The sequence below is a fragment of the Delphinus delphis genome, chromosome 1 (genome assembly GCF_949987515.2).
Source record: "Delphinus delphis chromosome 1, mDelDel1.2, whole genome shotgun sequence".
Lineage (NCBI taxonomy): Eukaryota > Metazoa > Chordata > Mammalia > Artiodactyla > Delphinidae > Delphinus > Delphinus delphis.
Genome location: NC_082683.1, coordinates 149,595,880 through 149,618,914, shown reverse-complemented (window position 1 = coordinate 149,618,914; position 23,035 = coordinate 149,595,880). Strand labels below are relative to the sequence as shown.

The 23,035-nt window shown below is 43.2% G+C and overlaps 1 protein-coding gene across 1 annotated transcript; it reads left to right on the top strand.

The window, feature by feature from the left end:
- The first annotated feature begins 13,142 nt into the window (after positions 1-13,142).
- On the top strand, positions 13,143-15,770 carry IL20 (interleukin 20). Its single transcript, XM_060018292.1, is given in 5 exon segments — positions 13,143-13,298; positions 13,587-13,652; positions 13,763-13,915; positions 14,582-14,656; positions 15,696-15,770. Coding segments are annotated over 5 exon segments (525 nt in total).
- Positions 15,771-23,035: the final 7,265 nt, after the last annotated feature.

The window sequence follows — 23,035 nt, the reverse complement described above, 5'->3', positions numbered from 1 at the left end:
CCTTCAGCCCATCTTGTACCCCTTTCCTGCTTCCCCAGTATCCTATTTTATTATTATCTGTTTCTCCACTCAAATGTAACCTCCATGAGGATAGTTCAGTTTCTTCACTGCCTGGCACTTAGTAAGTGTTAAATTCACATTTCATGAATACGTGATCTGGATGCATTAAAACGATAATAACAGCAAACATTCATACAGTGCTTTCCACATGCCAGACAGTCGTCTAAGAAATATACATAAGGTAATATATTATGAATATATATTTCATTTAATTTTCATGACAGTCCTATAAAAGTGAGAATGAAATAAAATGAAAAAGGCCCCCTGTTTGAATGTTAGCAATACAGATCATTAAACCTTAAGGAAGAACCTGGGCACAGAAGTTAACACCTGAAGTCACACAGCTCATAAGCAGCAGAGCCAGGCTTCCAATCCCGGCAACCCGGTTCCAGGATGAACTTTAATGTCAACAACAGTGTAGAGGTGTTGAGCACTTATTATGCGCCAGGCACCGAGGTGCAAACTTCTTTCGTTTTCTCCTTTCCTCCTCACGATAATCCTCTACGGGAAAGATTATTAACAACACAATTACACAGATGATGAGGTCTGAAGCTTAGCGAGGTTCAGCAGCACACTGAGGGTCACGCAGTTAGTTGTGGAACTGGGATTTGTTTAATTAAACAAGGAGACCGTTACCCTTAGGTGGCTGTAATGCCCTGGTGGGTCTGTGTAAGCAAACCAAAATCTAAGCACGTAAATGCTTCAACAATACCCAACGCAGGTGTTCTACCCCACCTTGAATGCATGGTGGACAAGAGAAGAGGAGCTTTACTGGCATAAGGAGCTGTACCTGAAGGAAATAAATATGTTGTATCAATGCTTGTAAAGTAGAGGAGGAGGATATAGGGCAGGAGAGGGAGGGGGAAGAAGCACTACTGACGGGGAAGAAGCCCCACCCCCATATCTCCTGCCTGCTTACTTTACTTTCACCACTTCACTCGTCTACCTGTCCTTGCTCTCCTTCCGGACTTGAAGAATGTGTCCTGGCTCTTGTGTAGTCCACAGAGGGCCTGGCACAGAGTTGTGTTTTTTGTTCTTGATATTTTTTGTTCTTGTTTTCACAGAGCTGGTGCTTCATAAATACCTGCTAAGGAACCAAGTATAAGATTCACTCCCAAACCATACCTTCTGATCCTTGATTAGCTCCTAGGAGGAGCCCTTGAGAAATCTAGGGCTCATCTTCCACCGCTCAGGTGCAAGGGGAGGGAATCCATAGCTTGTGGCAGGACCATGCGTGTACTTTATGTATATGACCTCACTTAAGTCTCAGAGGAGCTGAGGAGGTCGTAGGTCTCATCCCCATGTGACCAGCAGAGGCATCGGAGGATCAGGGAAGTGGGAGGACTTGCCTGAGGTCACATAGCTGAGGGACGGCAGGTCCAGAAAGTGAACCCTGGTCTGATCTTCCTGGCTCCAGTGCTCCCTCCTTGCTTTGTTTGGGCCAAGCTCTCTAACCCAGAGCCCAGGTTGCTACACTGCATGCCAGCAACACAGATCTTTAAACCCAGGTGCATAAAAAGGGGCCTGGACTTGCCAGCAACAAGTCTGTGAAGTTACACAAAAATTTATTGACCAACACAGAGCAAAGAAGCAGAGGCTGACTTCTGAATGTGTCACAGGATATTCCTGGCCCAGACGAGTCTGGGCTCCTCCTGGAGGACATTCTATCCCCCTTCCATCTTCCAGAGCAGATCACTGACAGCCACACAGGCTCAGGGCAGCCTGTCTTTTAGAACCATGGACTTGCCCAGAAGTTTGGCCAAATGGATAAGATAGGTTTGTGTGAAATCCTGGTCCTGCCACTTATTGTGTGATCTTGGGCAATATACTGAACCTGAGCCTCCCTTTCCACATGGGCACAAATTAAGGAGATAGCTGCCTCATGGATTGTTATAAGGATTCAAGGTACCATTTATAGTAGCTGTGTAGTAGGTGTAGAGTAGGTGCTCATTAAAATGATGGTTGTTACTATTTAGTGATTTTCAACTTTTCTAAGCTTATTTCCCATAAAACACTGTTGTTTTGGGAAAGCCTTCCTCTTACATGTTTTTTTAAACTAGCAAGTGAGACAAGGCAAACTGTGCTGCCTTCCGGGTCTGCACCTCCAGGAGGCTCTCAGCTGAGCCCCCGCACAGGGGTGCTTGCAGTTTCTGTGCGGCCAGGCTCCAGGCAGCCTTCCTGATTCTCCTGCTACTCAGCCCACCCCCTGAAGGCTCTTCTGCCCGTGCCCTCCCGCTGTCACAGACTCAGGCCAGTGTGAAACTCTTCCCTTGACTCTATCTGAACCTTGCTTTGTTCACGCCTAGCACAATCCCTGTTGCATCCAAATCACTTGACGTCCCCTGCAGCTGTGAACAAATGCCTCTGCTCAGTGGCAGAAGCCAACTGATCCTTCCTGGAGATAGACTCAGGGGTCAGCAAATCATGTTTGCTCAAGGAGTTTCGGGGAGGATATATTCTTAAAAAGTCATTATGAGTTCTAGAGATAGTGTATACTTGCAGTTCTCTTACGGAAAGATATTCAATTAGCCCAGTCTCAGGCCTCTACCATGGAACCACCGTCAGTGGAGACTGAATGTTGTGAAAGAGACATTTTCTGTGCAGGCACAGACTTGATCCAGGCACCAGGACTGGGCGAGGGTTCAAAATCCAGCTTTCATACCAGGAGATAAGTTTGACTTAGCACGCCTTTGGTCTGGATGTCTCTCTCTGGTCACTTTCTAGATGCTCTAAGAAGACTCTATGCCTCAGTTTCCTTATTTTGGAAAATGAAGGGAAAAATCATCCCTACCTTAAGGGTTGCCTGAAGATCAAGTGAGTTAATATTTCACGAAGTACTTAGTGCCTGGCACGCGGTAAGTACCATAAGCGAACAACAGAAGAGCCTGTGGCCACATTCTGCTGCTCTCCTAGCTCTACCCCAGCCTAGACTTAACTTCCTGAGAACCATAGTCCCACCGCCAGGGCAGAAACAGTCTTCCTCCTGCTTCTTCCTATTCACCTCCACCCCCATCCTCATTTGTGTTCCTGGGACCCAGAGTGATTTTCCAGTTTTTGACAAGTCCGAGACATCTTGCTTCCATCTCCTCTCTCCAGACTGAGCTCCTCAGGACAGCTACTTTGTGAATGGCTGCACTCAGTAAATAAATATTCTTTGAATGAATGCATGCATGCCACAAAGGCAACCCCAGCTGTCCTCTAGGCAGCTCACTCTTGGCCTCTTGGAGGAAGCCTACGGCTTTGCCGTTTGGCTTTAGGAATCTCTCTGGCTTCCTCTTATCCTCCAGGACATTCCTTGCTAATGTCCCCGTCTCTAGCCCATAGCAAAGATTCAGTTTTCCCCTCTGTCTGGCCTCCATGGCTTGGGTTTCGATTTTGCCCAATTGTTGTTTTACGGTCCTTAACTCTATGTCCTGAAGCCTGAAGCATTAGTGCCTCCCATTCCACTCCTGCGCCACCAGCCCTTTGGCTATCGTGCTAACCTGGACCCAAGCTCTCTTGGGAGCCATGTGGTCCTGCGGCCCTGTGGGTGGGGAGAAAGAACTCAAGAAGTACCAACTTCTCCTCCTCTTCCTCACCTACTCGACACCTCTAAAACATCCCTCACACCTAGTCCAAGGAGAGCAGGTGTACTCTACATGAGGAACCCCTGAGGCAGGGTGCAGACGACATCCCTCTGTGGTCACACCTGGGGTGGTGGGATTATGCCTGGGTGGCTAGAAGTTGTGTCTTGTATGAGAGTTGTTGGCAGTCAGAGAGCTCAGTCTCTCTTCAGGGAACCAGCACATGAAAAAGTGCCTTGAATTTAGTTAGGGAAACACATCAATAAGCAATTCTGTTGAGTTCCTGGGATGCATGTGATGGTATCTAGATCCTGAGCAGCTTATCAAAGGAAAACACTCACTGATTCTTCAGAAATGAAAAGTTTCAGAGTGGAACGTCCTCAGATTGATGCTCACAGTTCATTGCATTTTGACTCTTTTCAACCTTTCTTTTAATTACCTACCTCCCTTCCCTACCCAACACCCACAGGAGCACCATCCTCCAGGTACCAACTGGCTCTCTGGTCTCAGGAGTTTTGTTGCAGCTTTTCTTACTTTAAGGAGCAAGGGTCCTTCTGCTCCTGACACAGTCTCTCCATCCCCAAAGCTCATAAATTATTAGTTCTTCAAAGTGTTGCTCAAACTGAACTTTCTCCAAGAAACCTTCCCAGAGATACTCCTTATCCCTCAGAAGTCATCTCAGCACTCCCTTCCCCCAATGCCTATGATGAACACAGACGCAGAATTGTTCCAGGGAAGTCCTGGTAACAAACACTCCCATCATCCCTATAAACAGCCTCATTCTTCTCAGACTGCATGTCACAATTGGGAAGATATGGTTGCAATACCCCTGGGCCTTTGCGTCTGCCATGAGAGCAAGGGCTATTAACCTTTCATGTGCCATGGCACACCAGCAAAGCCTATGGACCCTCCTCAGGATAATGTTTCTAAATGCATAAAATAAAATATATAGGATTGCAAAAGAAACTAATTTTATTAAAATACAGCTATCAAAATATGGAAATGACCATGGGTATTATATAATAAATTGCTTCTTTATTAATGCACTAATTAAGATCCAACAGTGGGCCTGCAAATTACTGACATTTCTAAGTTGTGAAGATTGTAAATATGTTGAGATATCTGAAACGACCATAATGGGATACAAAATATCTGTGATTTGTATCAGTGACAAAGTCACAGGCACCATTAATACTATTGTGGTCTGTATTTGTTTCCTATCCTTTTAATTTAAAAAAAAAGTTAAATTTTGATTAGAGGTTATTGCAAAGCTAAGATGTGGCTTTTTCCCATCTGCCTTCTGCCAGATTGGGAACTCCTACATTAGAACATCTGTTCCCCTCACCATGCTCTGAGGTACCCTGAGAGGTCCCAAGAGACCAAGCCTGTTCCTTCTGGCATTCTTGGGTCATCCAGCTCGGCGCCTGCACACGGAAGACTCCACGCTCGTTCGTGCAATTAAAAGGAAAAGAATTGAGTACATCCTTATTCTCCTAGGTGAGAAAACTTAATTCAAGTTCATGTCTGGAGTTTTGTTCCCAGACTCTATGTCCAGGAGAGGGTTTTCCCAGTGGCTCCCACTTTGTAGACAGGGGATGGGAGGGGTTAGCTAACTCTGGGGGACCCAGGTACGTCAGAGGAAATACCAGGAGAGAGGATGGCAGCAAGTCGGGCTGATTAAACAGACAAGATGGAAAAAGCAGGAAAGGGAAATGATGTCACTCATTCTGTCAGCTTTGAGGAGACGGAACTGAAAATGCACTGCTTCTGAGGGAATCGGCTGCGCCGCCCATCCCCACCCTGCAAGGGGGTAGCAGGGGCCTCAGGTGGGGCGAAGCTTCTAATATTGCAGGCCCGAGAATGGGAGCTGAGGTCTTCCTCCAGCAGAACCCTAATGGCTACGTGTTTCCCTGCAAAGTGATGCATCTGGCCAGGAAGCCCAGATGCCAGCAAATATGATGTCATCATAGACAGGGAAAACCCTAAACTGCCAACTCAGGACTTGCTGTGGGAGAAGAGGAGTGGCTGGGTTTTTTTTCTTGGTTTCTAGAAAATTGTTTCCTGCCCCAAAATGGCTTGGTTAAGAAGCCAATTTTATTTCATAAGAAAGAATTCGTTTTCTCTCTCCTCTGCCCAGCTTATCTTTTCAACTACACAGGCACTGATTACATGCTGACCCCTAGTTTTGAAACCCTACTTCTTAAAGTTAGATTGATGTGCTCATGAAATGTACCCTCATTTCTCTACCAGAGCCGCATCATCCCCAACCATTCCATTTGAGCACTGACAATGTGCTATGCACTGCGCCGCCCTTGAAAATCTCCTGGTTAGTGCACAGCTATTACTGTGTCTCTCCCCCACTATAAGACCCTTCATGGCTCCCTATTGCCTCAGGGCAAAAACAAAGAATTACAGAATCAAAGGGTCCAGCTGAAGGAGACTTAAGAAGTCATTTAATTTATTTCCCCGCAATTCACAGATGAGGAAACTGAGGCCCAGAGAAGGGAAGTGATTTCCCCAAGAACACACAGTAGGACGAAGCTGAATCCAGAGGTAGAACTTAGGTTTCTAGTCTAAATTCACATTCCTTGGCATGATATTCTTGTTCCTTGTTGATGCGGCCATATTTCCAACCTGATCTGCCACTGCTAGTTCATTTGCCTGTCCTCAAATACCTTGTGAGCTTTGCTGCCCCCTCATCCCTGTCCTGAACGCCCTTTGCCGGACTTCACTCCTCTTCCCTACCTCTCTCCAGAGTCTTTGTCCGTTTAAAGGTTCAGTTCAAACCCTCGTCAGTGTGAGCCTCTCTCCTCTGTGCTCCCCAGCACGTACCTTCTGCTCATGCAGAAGTGTTGACTTTGTGGTTCTGCAAGCACGTGCTTATCCCCTCATCGAGGCTATAAGCAGCCAGGGACCAGAGATCCCCTGAGGCATCACTAATCCTCACAGCCTTCAGCAGTGTCTTGCAGATAGCAGGCATTTAGTTAGTAAATGTTTATGGAAAGAACGACTTAAAATCTATTCTATCAGACATAAGGAGTAATAAAAATCTACTTTCGAGCTTAAAGATTTGCATAACTATGCATATATTTAAATATTAGAACTGGGTGTCCTGGCTCTCAGTCCCATTTGGTGTCCAGTCAACCCCCTCTATGTTCTTTCCATAGAAGAGTCATTTCTTCTGCCAGAATTATGATGGGAAAAGCTTCTCTCTTGGTCTCATTTTCAAGGGATGCTACTTACTCTAGAAGAATAGTTCATAATGGGTTAAAAGTGTCATTTATTGGAAAGATTACTTGATTGATTTCAACTTCTGAGTCTTTTACCAGCTGAGTGACCTTGGGCAAGTTACTTAACCTATCTGAACCATAGTTTCCCCATTTGTGGAATGAGGGAATTGGACTAGATGTCCTTGAAGTCACTTCTAGCTCTAATACTAGAGGAGTGATATTGTGGCAGGGGTGCCCCTGGGCCCCGCACAAATTAAATTATGAAACGTATGCACTGCAGGCCACTGTCTTCTCTAAAGGATCTGGGATTGTACCAGCAGGCAGGGGCCAGCTTGCAAAGGGAAGAGATTCACAACAAAACTCTATTTCACTTTTCTTCTCATGTGACAACTTAAGGGGGTCATGTTACAGAAGGTGTGGCAATAATTTGCAATTATTTCCAGCAATTATTTGCAATACTGAGCCAACATGTTCTTAGAATGATATGATTAATATTAATGCTCCAAGAAAAAGTGAATTTCATTGTATTGGGAAGTTTGAAAACCTTCTGATTTTAGGACTTGAGGACGGGTTGCATCAGTTCCTTGCTTGTTTCATAAACTGGGTAAAAACACCCATCCTGTTTATCGCCTGTGAGACAGGTCCTCAAGCAGCTGGTATTGCCTACGATAGGATGGAATTATCCCAGTGATTCAGGAATCCTGGGAGGGATGATGGGACATGATAGAATGAGAAAGATTGTTTCTATTATTGTGGATTCAGTGTCTGGAAGGTTCTCAGACAGATGAGATGGGTGACCTGTTCTTTTAACTGAACATCTTGTCAGGTCTCTCCCTTGTACATAGGGCCAGAAGTAGAACTGGGAATCCTATCCCTTGGCATATTCCCCTTACTTTTCCTGGGCCTCCTTGCCTCTGAGGACACACAATTTAACACAAAGAGTAATAAATTCCAAATTAGGAGACCTAGGTTGATGTCTCCATCCTGCCACCAACTGTCTCCTTGATCTCCATGTTGCTTCCCTGGGCCTTAGTACTCACACATCAGTAATAACAGTAGAAAGAGATACTGTTTTTTGAGGAAGATCTGTCATTTACTGGCTGGGGGAACTTGGGAAAACCATTCAACCTCTAAGCTTAAGTTTCTTCATCAGAAAACTGGGTTATAAGACCTGCCTCAAAGAGGTAATAATTTATCCAACACATACTTATTAAAAGCTTACTATGAACTGGGCTCCGTTCCAGGCATGTGTAATATAGGGGTAGATAAGACAGACAAAATTCTTGCCCTCAAAAAGCTTATATTCTTAGTGGAATTTTATGAGAATTACATGACAATAAGTATAATATATATGTATTAGTATATATATAACATATGTTATATATATTATGATTATAATATATAGAGCATTTAATATCTAAGTCCAGGTACTAGGCTTAGGATACGCTCTACATTATCATTATAATATTTATTAGGTTGAATTATAAGACAAGGCCAATATCAGACCAGTCTTAATTTTTAATTTTTATTTTATTGAATTACAGTTGATTTACAATGTTGTGTTAGTTTCTGGTATGCAGCAAAGTGATTCAGTTATATATATACTTTTTCCTATTCTTTTCCATTATGGTTTATTGATGTTGACTGTAGTTCCCTGTGCTATACAGTAGGACCTTGTTATTTATCAATCCTATATATAATAGTTTGCATCTGCTAGTCCCAAACTTCCAATCCCATTCTTCTCCCACCCCGCCCTTTTCTCTTGACAATCAAGTATGTTGTCTATGTCTGTGAGTCTGTTTGTTTCATAGATAAGTTCGTTTGTAATATCAGACCAATCTTGACCTACACAGATGGAAATTGCATGTGGTTCAACGTAGCAATATTTTTACTATGCTTGATTCCTCCTCTCCCTAACCTACACATTTAATCAGTCTCCAAACATTTAAAAAATGTATTTAGATTCTCTCAAGTCCACACACGTCTCTCTCTCTCTCTCTCTCTCTCTCTCTCTCTCTCTGCTGCTACTAGTTCAAGCCAAGGTTAAATCTCTTCCTGGGACTACTTCAATGGCTGGATTCCCCGTCTCCAGTCTTACCTGCCTCAAGTCCATTTTCAAGTGTGCCTCTCTTATCTCATTGCTTCTTGCTAAAAGCTTTCATAACGCCTTGCTTTTGGATAAAGTCCTAACTCCCTAACATGACCAATCTTACTTCTGACCTCCAACCAGCTTATCTTTCACTCTTGTGTCCCCATTCTCCTCTCTTGCTCTAATTTTAGGCCATTTGGTAATTACTGATTGGTTTGTATGTCTCCATTTTCAGGTACAGCTAAGCCTGAGATCCTGTGGTTTTAGGATACAATATAAAGAAGGAACAATTTGAAATCAACATGTTCATTCAATAGTCATCAAGTGTTTGCTGAGCACCTACAGGAACCAGTGAGTGTTGGGACCATGAAGTTGAACAAGAAGCTCTCAGGCCAGGGGGAGATACAGATATGTAACTCAAAAAATTGCAATTCACTGTGATAATTACACAAGAGGCACAAAATAAAGGCAGCTCCAAAGGTGGGAGGGAGGGATAAATTTTGCCTCGGTAAGTGGTGGCATAGAGAGAGAGAGAGAGGTTAGGGTGAGACAGAGGAAGCTTTTTATAGCAGGTAAGTTGAATTGGTGTCTGTGCAGAGTGTGGGATGGGATCTATTCAGCAGATTTAAAAAAGAATAAAGTATTCTGATATAGGAAAAGCAGAGTCTTCATTATTAAAGGAACTTGGGATTGCACATGAGCTAAACTTACTTAATCATTACAGATAACTTAGAACAAAACAATTGGATTCTTATTGGTTAATGAGAAGGAATGGACTGACACGGGTACAGCTTATATTCCCTGAAAGTCTTGTCAGAGCATGTTTCTCAATTTTACTTTAATCACAGTTATGGATGAGAAATTGTTTACTTACTAACAAGGATGGAAAAACAGGCATAAGCGCAAGAGATATTTAGATTAGATATTCACACGTTTTCAGCATTTATCAAGTATTACAGTGAAAAATTACAGTCTTCATTTTCAAGGAACTTTAGGAAGACATTAAAAGACATTAAAAAGGAGTGTTCTGATCAAAAAGTAGAAGAGCAAAGCATCATAGTGACATTGAATGTCAGAATTGGAAAAGATCTTATACATTATCTATTCTATTACTCTCATTTTACAGATAATGTAAATTGACATCCAGAAAGATGAAAGAATATGCCAAACTTATCCTAGTAACTATGGAATCCCTGAACTTAAATACAGGACTTCAGAGTGTCAGATATTGAATAGGAAAAATGTTGCAAAGGAATATGTTACAATCTCTACCATCTTGACGGTTTCCAAAGCACTGTTGGAGGTTAATCTCAGGTGCCTTAATTTAATCTTGCCTGGAGGTGTGTCCTGCCTAATGGATTAGTCCATGTCCAAGAAAATATTCCAGTATCACATTAGGGAGAAAAAGCAAAGACCCATGAAACAGAGGGCAACGTTAGACTCTCATGTGCCAAAGAAAAATCTGCTGTTGGAAGTTAGAGAAGAGAGGAATTGCTTTGGACCAAAGTAGTTCAGGAATAAAGAATTGGGGTCCACTCTTCAATGATGAGTGGAGGGAAAGCAGGGTAGCCATTGTTGGAGAGAAATGGTGGGAAGAGCAAAGGCAAAGGAGAAACAGCAGGAGTGAGTCCACAGTGTCTGGGTGTGCGGAGAAAACTGGTTAGGAGAACTGGATTTAGAGGAGGGGGAAAAAGCACCTCCTGGAATTCTCTTCCAGTTCTGTAATTCAGTGATCTTTTCTGTTCTGATTACCATTTTACCTTCCTTCTGGAAGGAAGCCAGAAAGAAAGAGGTTTCCTTTAACCAATAACTAAACCAGTAATCTCCAAAGAAGTACTTCTTAGAGAAGGAAGGTGTTGAGGTAATCCAGTCTGCAATTAAACTGCCTCAGGCTGGGAGGAAGTCCAGTGCCACCAGAGAAATTCCAGCGGAGTTTTAGCCCTCACCTGTGGGAGCTGACTTCCTTCATGGGATATATATATATATATATATATGTACACATAATTGGAAACCTCTTAGCTTGAGACAGACTCCTAGGAGATCACAAGTAGCAGCCCTACCTGAACTCAGGTAAGAGACCTCCCTCTCTCTACACTATTCACATGGTTCTGGGGATGAGCCCAGTTCTCCTAGTCATCTAGCCAGGTGTGTTCAGGGCCATGTCTAAAGGAGTCCTTTGCATTAGGGCAAAATATCCTAGAGAATAGGGAATTGTCATGTTTATCTTTGTATTCCAGTACCTAGCATGATATTCAAGACAGTGGGTGCTTAATAAATGCTGATCGAATTGTTGAATTTAACATATAGTTACCATATACCCACTATGTTCAAGGCAACTAACATCATTCTCTATTTAAAATGAGTTGATCACTCACTAGATGCTAGGTGTACGAATCATGCATCATTTTATTTAAATGTCAAAACAAATTTCTGGGGTAAGTTTAATTATAACCATTTGGGGGCTAAGAAAACAAAACTCAAGAGAGGTGAGTTGACTTGTCCAAGGTCACATAGATGGAGAGTGACTAACTCATCCAGATTTACCTGTGACGTTTTCAGTTTTAAAAGTTAAAGTGAGGCTTCCCTGGTGGCGCAGTGGTTGAGAGTCTGCCTGCCGATGCAGGGGACGTGGGTTCGTGCCCCGGTCCGGGAAGATCCCACATGCTGCGGAGCGGCTGGGCCCGTGAGCCATGGCCGCTGGGCCTGCGCATCCGGAGCCTGTGCTCCGCGGCGGGAGAGGCCACAACAGTGAGAGGCCTCTGTCCCGGAAAAAAAAAAAAAAAAGTTAAAGTGCTATGCCCTGGATCCCCCCCTAGTCTTGGGAAAACTAGGACAACCTACACCGATGGGGACTTGCAGAGCAGGCATTTGGACCTAGTTCTCAAACCCAGAGTTCTCTCTGAGGGTTTGGTTTGTTTATTCCTTTTTCCTACATGTGGCAGTATCCCAGGTGAATATGAATATAAAGTATACCGAGCCTATTGATTGGAACGTAGGAAAAAAATCAGTAAGCAGTAACGATTATCAGCACTGTACCAAGGCATTCTGGAACCTAAGGCAAACAGGAAAGATGTACACCTCTCTATATATTCTTTTTTAAAACTTTTATTGAAGTATAGTTGATTTCCAATGTTGTTTTAGTTTTAGGTGTACAGCAAAGTGAATCAGTTATACATATACATATATCCACTCTTTTTTAGATTCTTTTCCCATATAGGCCATTACGGAGTATTGAGTAGAGTTCCCTGTGCTGTACAGTAGGTCCTTATTCGTTATCTATTTTATGTATAGTAGTGAGTATAGGTCAGTCCCAATCTCCCAATTTATCCCTCCTCCCCTTACACCCTGGTAACCATAAGTTTGTTTTCTACATCTGTGAGTTTACTTCTGTTCTGAGTGCTGCCTTCCTGCAGAGGGCGCTGTGGAGTCCAGGTACCCCAGGAGGGTGGAGAAGTGCTAGGTGGAATTAGGCTGATTGCCCATCAGAACTTGCCTTTCCCTGGCAGAAGGACTGTTATGAAATCATTGACTTTCTATTTGTCTTCGGGGCTGAAATAAATCTACTATCCTCAAATAACCAATCTGATCTCAGACAAATGCCAAATAGAGCTAAGTTCCCCATCCCTGGGGATGGACGTAAAATCCAGACAATTTCCCTGAAATGTTTTTGGTGGCTTGGCAACAGCTTCTATGAGGTTCAGTTTTCCCCCAGTCCCTCTGTGGATCTAAGGGGACCAGAAGGGTGAGCTACACTGGCATTCTGGAAGGGAAGACTATATACGTCAACTCGCAAAAACAAGTCCTGACATTTTCCCTGAAATGTCATCCTCTATCTACTCATTGCAAGTGCCTGCTGCTCCAGGCCTTTCCTGCTGGGCAATAACGATGGGGCTGGGATGGGGAGAGAATAAAGGAGTCAGGACCTGTAGCACCAACTCATACTCAGACCCTGAACAAGCACCCGAAGCCTTCTCTTCTCTTTTTCTTAGTAAGTTGGATGAATGTGCCAGACCATCTAAAGTCAGATGAAGCTATTAAGTTTCACCAGGGGATATCGGGGACTGGGGGAGGCATGTCCCTGGTGACAGGACTGGCTTCTTAAGACATGAGATGGGGAAATCAATAAGTCATGCTCTTTCCTTTGAATTCTTAGCTCCTGTGGTCTCCAGAATCTGGCTCCAGAATCTCCTGGTCTCCAGAATGAAAGGCTCTGGTCTTCCCCTCTGCCTTCTTTCTGCTGTGTTTTATGTCTTCTGGACACCTTCTGCCAGGCTGAAGACACTCCATTTGGGAAGCTGTGTGATCACCACAAGTCTTCAGGCAATTCGAAGTGGATTTTCAGAGATACAGGACAGAGTGCTATGTGAGGGAAGGACCCCACCTTTCACTTTGTGACCGCCTCCCCACTTTTCTTCTTATTTTTCTCTGTCCCCCAGCAGTGGGATCACAAAAAGAGGCAGGCTGGGGACTCCTTACCAGGAGGATGTGTTCCCAGGAAATATCTGTAGTTCATAATTCAAAAGTGTTTTGGAGAGGGACTCTGTCCACTGTGCCATGGCAGGGAGGGGATGGGAGGTCTGGATGTCTAAGATCCTGGCAACAGTTACTAACCTGTACTTTTTCATCTTGCCTTCCTCTGTTTAGCAACCCAAAGATGAAATCATTGACCTCAGAATCTTGAGGAAGACTCAGCCTTTGCAAGACACGAAGGTACATGCTTGGTCTGTATGAGTTCTGGGAGGAAATATGAGTCGGGGGAATCTCCAGCACCCTTGTCCCTGGACACCCTCCGCCCACCAACACGCCAGTCTTCTTTGTAGCCTGCAGGTCAGTGCTGCCTCCTCCGCCATATACTGAGACTCTACCTGGACAGGGTATTCAAAAACTAACAGACCCCTGACCACCGTATCCTCCAGAAGATCAGCGGTCTCGCCAACTCTTTTCTTACCATCAAGAAGGACCTCTGTCTCTGTGTGACTAAGGGTCTTGGGTAAAAGGATCCACCTCAGCACATAGCTTCAAGGACTTAGCAATCAGCCTCATTCTTAGCCCCATTTAATGGATGGAAGAACTGAGTCCAAGAGTTCTAATAATCTGTGTTGAGCCATGTGACTAGGTAATAAGAACTCGGTTATATTTACTTTTGAATACAAGCTTCATGCAAAATGTCTACAGAACTATAAAGTGCTACCTATTTGATGTCACTGATAATTTCCTAGTATCCATGAAATTATGCTTCTTCTGTAGGTGAGTTATCCTGTGGCATACTAGTGCATACTGAGTCCAGGCAGCTAATCAGCAGACAACCGGACTCAATCTCAAGATAGGACCTAGGAATCCAATTCTCTTTCCCATGGGGGCTCTCTGGAGGGAGCTAGACTAGAACTGGGTTGGGGGGTGTAGGCCAGATGGCATACAGTGATCACAAACTCTTTCAGTGCTGCCTGTTTCTAAAAAGAAACAATGAGCTCTATATGCTTCCTCTTCTAGCTGGTGATCAGTTTAATGATCCTAAATAAGGAGGTCTGAAAAGACTTCTATAGGTGAAAGAATAGAACTTCCACCTACTTCGTGTCAATGGCAAGGGCAGAAAATCAGAATCTTTAATAAAATCTATCATTCTTTGGTATTCTTTTCAGCATGCCCATATGACATGCCCTAGTGGGGAGGAAGCAATGGAGAAATACAGCCAGCTTATGAGCCACTACGAAGAGGTATATGCAGTTTTGGCCTTGGTTGGGATGAGTGTGTTTTTAGAACTGAGATCATAGATGGGTGTGATAGATGTTCATACTCAAAGAAATGTTACAGCCCTCAGGTTAATGGCCCTCTGAGGTCATGTGGACTGTCCCTCTTCTTTAACCCAGGGGATACCCATTCAGGCTCTAGAAAGGTGCTGTCTCTGCAAGATGCTCTGGGAGTCAAGAAGGAATAACCATGATTCCATCAAGTCACTCCAGAGACATCTGAACTTTTCAACTACACAAACTAGGGGCGATAGTTTTCCATCATTCATACGCTTGTACATACCCTCAAAATAGTCACTCACAATTTCATGCATGCCCGTGCCATGCTGTTTCTCACCTCAATGCCTTTGCACATCTGCCAGGAAGGCCGGAGTCTGCTCCACACTCACTAATTCCTACTCATCCTTTAAGACTCAGCCTAGGCATCACCTCCAGGAAGGCACTGGCTACTTCTCTCAGAGTTAAGTGCTCCTGTCATCCTGTGGGGACCCCATCATCTATTTCCCACACTACATTTTAATTGCCTGCTTCTGCCTGTCTCCCTCACTCAACTGTGAATTCCCTGTGGGTAGTGACGGTGTCATTCATTTCTGAGTCCCTAGCCAGCCCAATGCTTACTTAGCACAATAAATATTTGTTCCATTGAAGGATGAACAGCAGGCAACCCATACACACACACACATACACACACACACACACACATCTTTCTTTAAAAAACAGCCTAATTACTTTGATCTCTGTGATTCAAGAGGCTTGAGTTGTAGTTCCAATTCTGCTACCCGCCGGGCCTCAGTTTCTCTATGTAAGACTCGGGTGATTGGACTCAATGATTTTTCCTCCCTCTTGTGAGATCTTGAGGTTCCATAATGTCTCTCGAGCTCTTCATTTTGAAAAAGATGCTCTGTTTACAATCTCCAGTAGACCTACCAGGGAAAGGAGAGGATTAACCTTGGAGCCCACATTGTCTCTTTATGAGTTGCTCACCACTTCACTTGGTATCTTCCAGCTTCAGCCTCAGGCAGCAGTGGTGAAGGCTTTGGGGGAGTTAGACATTCTCCTGAGCTGGATGGAGATGGACTAGGAAGAAAGTGATGCTTCTGAGAGTATTCTGGGCCCAGGCTCCCAGCCCTCAGTACCCAGGAGGCATGACCCCAAACCACCATCTCTTTTTGTATAATTTAGTGCTGGTCACTGTGTATATTATTTATTTATTATTTGTTTCCTTATTGTGATTATCTTCATGTGTTCCTATTCTTAATCTAGAGTTTTATCAGATTTTAATAAGATCTTTTTTACTGTTGAGTGTATTTATTAGTTAATATATTTATTTCTGCTATTTAACTTATTTATTTTTATATTTGAAGATGAGACTTTTAAAAACAATTCACAGATTATATTTATAGCCCAACTAGAGCAGGTTTTTCGTACAGTAAACAAACCTTCTAAATTCTAGAGGAGTGGCTAGAATTTTATTAAATTAAGGACATGTTTACTGACCACCAGTGTTTTAAGAGATACTTAAAACTGAACCAATGGCTACTAAGCGTGGGTTGTGGAAGAAGAACTTCTGATGTGAAATTACAGGCTTGTCTTACAATTACTGACCACCCCTACTCAACTCCCAAACCCCAGACTTGTGTATCTTCCATTTATGGAATCCTCTGGGGCCAGAATGTATTTTTACAAATAAAGTTTTCTCCGTATGATATCTGCTTGGAGTTTGAAAATGCTTCAGGAGTAGAAACAATGGTGGGGATGAGCTTGAATCTCATATTACCTAGGGACCTCTTGCTTCTCCGGGGAAGGAAGATGCCAGTGAGAACCTGGGCCTTCTCTCCCCTGCCAAATGCATCCCCAGCTCTATCTCCTAAATCACCCACGGCTCTGATCCCATGACTCTGCCCTCCACATAAAGGGACTGTGACTGGGTGAGGGGCATCAGCCCTCCCTGCTTCCTCCTTGCTGGTGTTGAGCACTCTCCCCTCTGTACCACTGTTTTCCTTCTCATTTCAGGCTCTCATACTTCTGTGTCAGAGGTCTTCATTGCAACACAAATTATAATGGGCAGGAAGCTCTATTATAAGGGCTAAGAATGCACAGGGGCAAAGTGTACTTCCCGAGCCCTGCCCAGGGAGGTGCATGAGCCCTCTTTTGAGGTCCTTCCATTTTGGATTCTGGCCAGCCTCATGGTATAGGTTGCTCCTGGATTAAGTCTTTGAGTTTGGAAACAACGATTAAGTCAGTGTTCTCGTTCCAGGCCCCTTTCATGCTGAGCTTCCCTGGGCTTGAAGGAGCCACAATTCTGGCCTGGATTGCTTGCCTCCTTCCTCCCCAGCTCACTCCGAATAGCACCTCAGCTTAGCAGTTTAGTTTCCACAGTTTCAGAAACAGCAGACTGATGCTCCTATAGTGAGCTTTCCCACTGCTTCTGGTTTCTGCTCCCAGCCCTCATCCTCGGCCCTGATGAAGTTTAAATAATTTTATTGATTTTTTTTCTCATTATTAAGTAACAACTACCCAGTAGAGAAATTTTGGAAAATACAAAAAATATAAAGAAGAAAATGAAAATCACTCATAATCCTATCACCCATAGATAACCATTCTGAAATGTTTAGGGTTTTTTTTTAAATTTATTTATTTATTTTTGGCAGCGTTGGGTCTTCGTTGCTGCACGCAGGCTTTCTCTAGTTGTGGCGAGCGGGGGCTACTCTTTGTTGCGGTGCGCGGGCTTCTCATTTCTCACTGAGGTGGCTTCTCTTGTTGCTGAGCACGGGGTCTAGGCGCGTGGGCTTTAGTAGTTGTGGCACACGGGCTCAGTAGTTGCGGCTCGCGGGCTCTAGAGCGCAGGCTGTAGAGCGCAGCCTCAGTAGTTGTGGCTCACAGGCTTAGTTGCTCCATGGCATGTGGGATCTTCCCAGACTAGGGATCGAACCTGTATCCCCTACATTGGCAGGCAGAGTCTTAACCACTGCACCACCAAGGAAATCCCTAGGTGTGTTTTTCTCCAGATCTTTTATCTTGGATTCAAATCATGATTCAATTCTGGTTACCTGATTGATTTGGGCTGTAAAATTTAACCTAGGAACATCTGGAAAACAAGATGATAATATCTACTTTTCAGGGTGATGGAAGAGATGGTCTTTTATGTTCCTTTGAAACAGGGCATTTTTGCTTTTATACTCTCCATTATGATCACCCTTCTTCTATCAGATTTTCCAGTTGCCTGTCTTCTGGTTTCCCTGACCAGTCTGACAAACGACTCAGCTTTAACTCTCAAGGCACAGTTGCAAAGTCAACTTCACTGATCTCAGTGTTAAAATTAGAACCAACATGAGACATGCTGAGGGCGTATCTCAGGTTGACCCACAGAACTGAGGATGAAGCTCCTCCCTTTGTTTTCTGGGAAGCATTTCTGATTCTTCTGAGACTCTGGGCCATGGGAAGCCTTGGTCTTTTGGAACTCCACATTACCATGTAACCACTCCTTGCCTGTTTATTCGTCTCCCCTGCAGGACCCTTCTCCTCCTCCAAGTCATTTTTCTGGTCTCTGCTTGAGCTACCACAGTACCAACAATGGGGAATTCAGCAGTGGAGAGTCAAACCAGTTTGGAGACTAAGACAAAGCTTCATGAAGGTGGGCCATTAAGGGACAGACTCTAAAGAATAGTTTTCAATTGTCACTTTCAATTCTAACAGTGAAAATGATCGTTGTCATTTATTAAGTACTTCTCATGTGCCAGGCACTGTTCTGGAAGCTTCACATACATTATCTTATTTAATCCTTAAAACAATCCTGTGAGGTAGGTTATTATTACCAGTTTGCAAGGGAAAACGTGCTCAGAGATGGTAATTTGTGCAAGGGCAGAACCAAGCTTTGAGTTGAGACATCCTGCTACCACGGCCCTCTATGCTTTCCCACTCTACTGTCTCCTTTCCCAACAGTGGCATCTAGTGTTCAGAAGCTCAGTGGGAAGGAATAATAAGTTTGGGCTTCATAGAGACATGAGTGAAAATCCTGATTCGGACACTCACTATCTTGGACCAGTGACATAACTATCCTTAGTACTATCCTTAGTTTCTTCACCTGCAAAGTAGGATTATACTACTTACCACGCTGAACTGATGTGAAGACTAAACAAGATTGTCATATCTAACTTGTACAAGCACATATTAAGTATCAGGTACTGTTTTAAGTGTGTTGCAAGTGCCTGCTCATTTAATTTACACAAGAGCATGATGAGCTAGGTGTCCTTGTTATCCCCATTTTACAGATGAGGAAACTGAAGACCAGAAAGGTAAAGTATCTTGTTCAAGTTTACAGCTAATAATGGTGAGGGTAAAATATGATAGAATAGGCAGCCTGGAGAACCGTGCATTTAACTACTTCACTTTGCTGCCTGGCTGGAATGCCCAGTACGTAGAGAGCACTTGATCAACAGAGACTCTGGATATAGCAGTGCTTCTGCCTGAAGGGGAAAGTGATGAGCCTTCCTGCCAAACTGTAGCACTAACTATTAACTTCCTGGTGCAACTTATCTCTGTAACATCTGTACTGAACTTCATTTTTCCATGGATCTGAACCTTGTTTCCTCAACAAGCAGAACAAGTTCCTTTGGAGGTGATAAGATAAATATGCTAAATCTCAGGTTGACCTATCAGTTCTGATTACTCTTAGCTCTTAGACCTTGGATTAAGCATCTTAGACCACTCTACTTCTCTGGGCCTCAGTTTCTGATGAGAGATTGCATATAGTAATAGACAATGGCTAGACCATGTATAAAAGTAGAACTCTGATCCACAGTCTGTAACGACCAGCCCAGGAAACCAATCCATTATCTGCAGTAAACAGCCCAGGAAGCCAGTCTGCTATCTGTAAGTCAGACTTGTATGAAATCAGACCACAGTCTCTAGCAACCAGCTCATGAAGCCGAACAATAACTCCTGTAACCACTGGATCCAAATGGTCAGGAATTGATTAAAAACCGACAGCTTCCCTAATTTTTGTCCCCACTTCCAACCTAGCATGAATCAGACCAAATAATGCACCCCTAACCGATCGTATAGGATGCTCTGCTTCTAGTTACCCTACTGATGGCTTCCCCACACCAGCAGCCTCCAAGCAAGGCATACCTGATGGCTTCTTTGTTTTCTCCTGTAAAGCTTTCCCACTTCTGCAGGCCTTTGAGTCTCTGCCAAAACATGTGATGGTGGCTGACTCCCTTTCTATAACAAGCTCTGAAAAAATAGCCTTTGCCTGTTCTCATTTGGTTGGTCTTCATTTACTCCACACTGCATTTGTAGAATGAAAGAGTTGGGACAGATGATTCTAAATTCTAGAAACTGGATGTGCTATCGCTGTTTCAGGAGATCAGATGTAGCTACTGCTGCCTTAGTTACCAGTGGGGTTTGCATGGTTCCTGTAACATCAGTTTTGGATTTAGAATTTTAGGCGAGCTTATTTAATTGGAAAGACCTAGGTGATGCCCTAGATGCCAGGGAGACTGGACAAGCCTTCCCTCTGATGGGAGGTGGGCTCAGGAGGAAGAGCATCCCCTAAACTTAGGAATGAGATCCAGTTGCAGGGTGACTAAAAAGGGTAAAAAATGTCTGCTGTATCTCTCACTTCCACCGTGCCTTGGGATTGACCCAATTCCCTGTTTTCAAGGATTCAGACCTTCTCCAACATGGTCCAGTATAATTTTGTCTGCCCGTTCTTCTTCCATACAGATGGAGAGCAAACGGACCCTTCCCCTGCTGGACTCTTAAGTTCCTACAGGACAGGACTGTGTCTTTTCAGCTTTTTAGCCTACCCTATCTCAGGAAAAATTACTTTATTGATAAGGACTGAATTCAAAAGCAGGAGAATGGAATGCATTTTTAAAAATTAAAAACAAAAAAAATCTAAATGAAATTGGCTTCTCTACGTGTGTGGTTCTTAGTTAATTTTTTCATGAATTAATGGCTTTGGCTTTTGCTAGAAAATAGATAACACACCCTGCAGACTGGGCCTTGCCAACAGGAGGCAGCAGAACAACAGTTGGTGAAAAGAATGAACTAATAGGGCCGCACCCCTAATTCACTGGAAGGTTGGCAGGTTGAACACTCTCCCGTTCAACCCAACTGTCAGGAGCACAATGAATCAGTCACTTAACGGGAAGAGGGTAGGACTCAGAGACCTACCCTCTGAGGCAGGAAGGAGGCAGGAAGCTGTGGATTAAAACCAGAGTGCTAATACCTTTCAGAGTACATTCTTTGTCTCACTGAACATTAGAGGTGGGCAAGAATTTACAGATCATTTTACAGGGTAACTGAGGTTCAGAGAGGGAAAGTGAGTTGTCCAAGGTTACACAGTGAGTTATGGCAGAGTTGGCATTAAAACTCAGGTCCCTGTACTTCCAAGATCACTAAATCTCAATTCAGTTAAAGAAGAAGTAAAAATCGCCCAGATTGGAAATGAAGAAGTACAACAGTCTTTATTCATAGATGACATGCCTATCCAGGGAGAAATATCCAATGGATTTACGAAAAGCTAGTAGAACTAATAAGAAAGTTTCATTTGGTAGCAGGATATAAGATCAGTATACAAAGATCAATTGTATTTCCATGCACCATCAACACACAATTGGAACTTGAAATTTAAAAAAATACTATTTAAAATAAATCAAAAAGTTTGAAATCCTTGGAGATAAATCAAGAACAAGAAATGTAAAACAGCTCTACACTGAAAACTGTAAACCATTGCTGGGAGAAATGGAAGATTATTTAATAATGGAATGATGTACTATATTCATAGGTCTCAATATTATTATGTCAATTTCCCCCAAATTGATCTATAAGTTCAATGCAATCACAATATAAATTTCAGTAGCCTTTTTTTTAAGGTAGAAATGGACAAATCCACTTTAAAATTCATATTAAAAAGCAGCAGACCTAAAATAGCCAAAATAACTTTGAAAAAGAACAAAGTTGGAGGATTAATATTATTAGATTTCAAGACTTATATAAAGCAATGGCAATGAAGGCAGTGTGGTATTGGTGTAAAAACAAATAGATCAATAGAACAGAATGGAAAGTCCAGAAAAAGACCCACACAACTAGGGGCAATTGATTTTCTACAATCGTACAGAGGTAATTTAGTAGAGATAGAATAATCTTTCAAGAAATGGTGCTAAAATAATTGGATATTGTATAGACAAAAATAAACTTGGATCTATACTTTACTTCATATATACATGTTAACTCAAAATGGACCACCAATCTAAATGTAAAATCTATAACTATAAAATTTCTCAAAGAAAATCTGAGGAAAAAATCCTTCTGACTTTGAGTTAGCCAAAGATGTCTTAGATACAACACCAAAAGGAGAATCCATAAAAAACCGAATTGATAAATCGGACTTCACTAAAGTTAAACACTTCTGCACTTAAAAAGACAGCTAAGAAAATGAAAAGACAACCCATAGTCTGGGAGTAAATATTTGCAAATCCCTATATATAATAAGGGATGTGGGTCCAGAAAATATAAAGAATACTCAAAACTCAAATATAAGAAAACAATCCAATTAAAAATTGGGCAAGAGATTTGAACGGACACCAAAGAAGATAAATATATGCAAAAATAAGAGAAACACATGAAAAGATGCTCAATATTGTTTGTCATTAAGTATATGCAAATTAAAACCACAGTGAGAGAGAGTTGAAGATGGCAGAGTAGAAGGACGTGCTCTCATTCTCTCTTGCAAGAGCACCGGAATCACAACTAACTGCTGAACAGTCATCGACAGGAAGACACTGGAACTCACCAAAAAAGATACTCCGCACCCAAAGACAAAGGAGAAGCTGTAATGAGATGGTAGGAGGGGTGCCATCACAATAAAATCGAATCCCATAACTGCTGCGTGGGTGACACCCAGGTGTTAGTGGAGAACACTAACACCACAGAAGTCCACCCACTGGAGTGAAGGTTCTGAGCCCCACGTCAGGCTTCCCAACCTGGGCGTCTGGCAACAGGAGGAGGAATTCCTAGAGAATCAGACTTTGAAGGCTAGCGGGGTTTGATTGTAGGACTTTGACAGGACTTGGGGAAACAGACACTGCACACTTGGAGGGCACACACAAAGTAGTGTGTGCGTCGGGACCTAGGGGAAGGAGCGGTGACCCCACAGGAGACTGAACCAGACCTACCTGCTAGTGTTGGAGGGTCTCTTGCAGAGGCAGGGGGTGGCTATGTCTCACAGTGAGGACAAGGACACAGGCAGCAGAAGTTCTGGGAAGTACTCCTTGGTGTGAGCCCTCCCAGTGTCTGCCATTAGCCTCATCAAAGAGACCTTGGAGGCTCCAGTGTTGG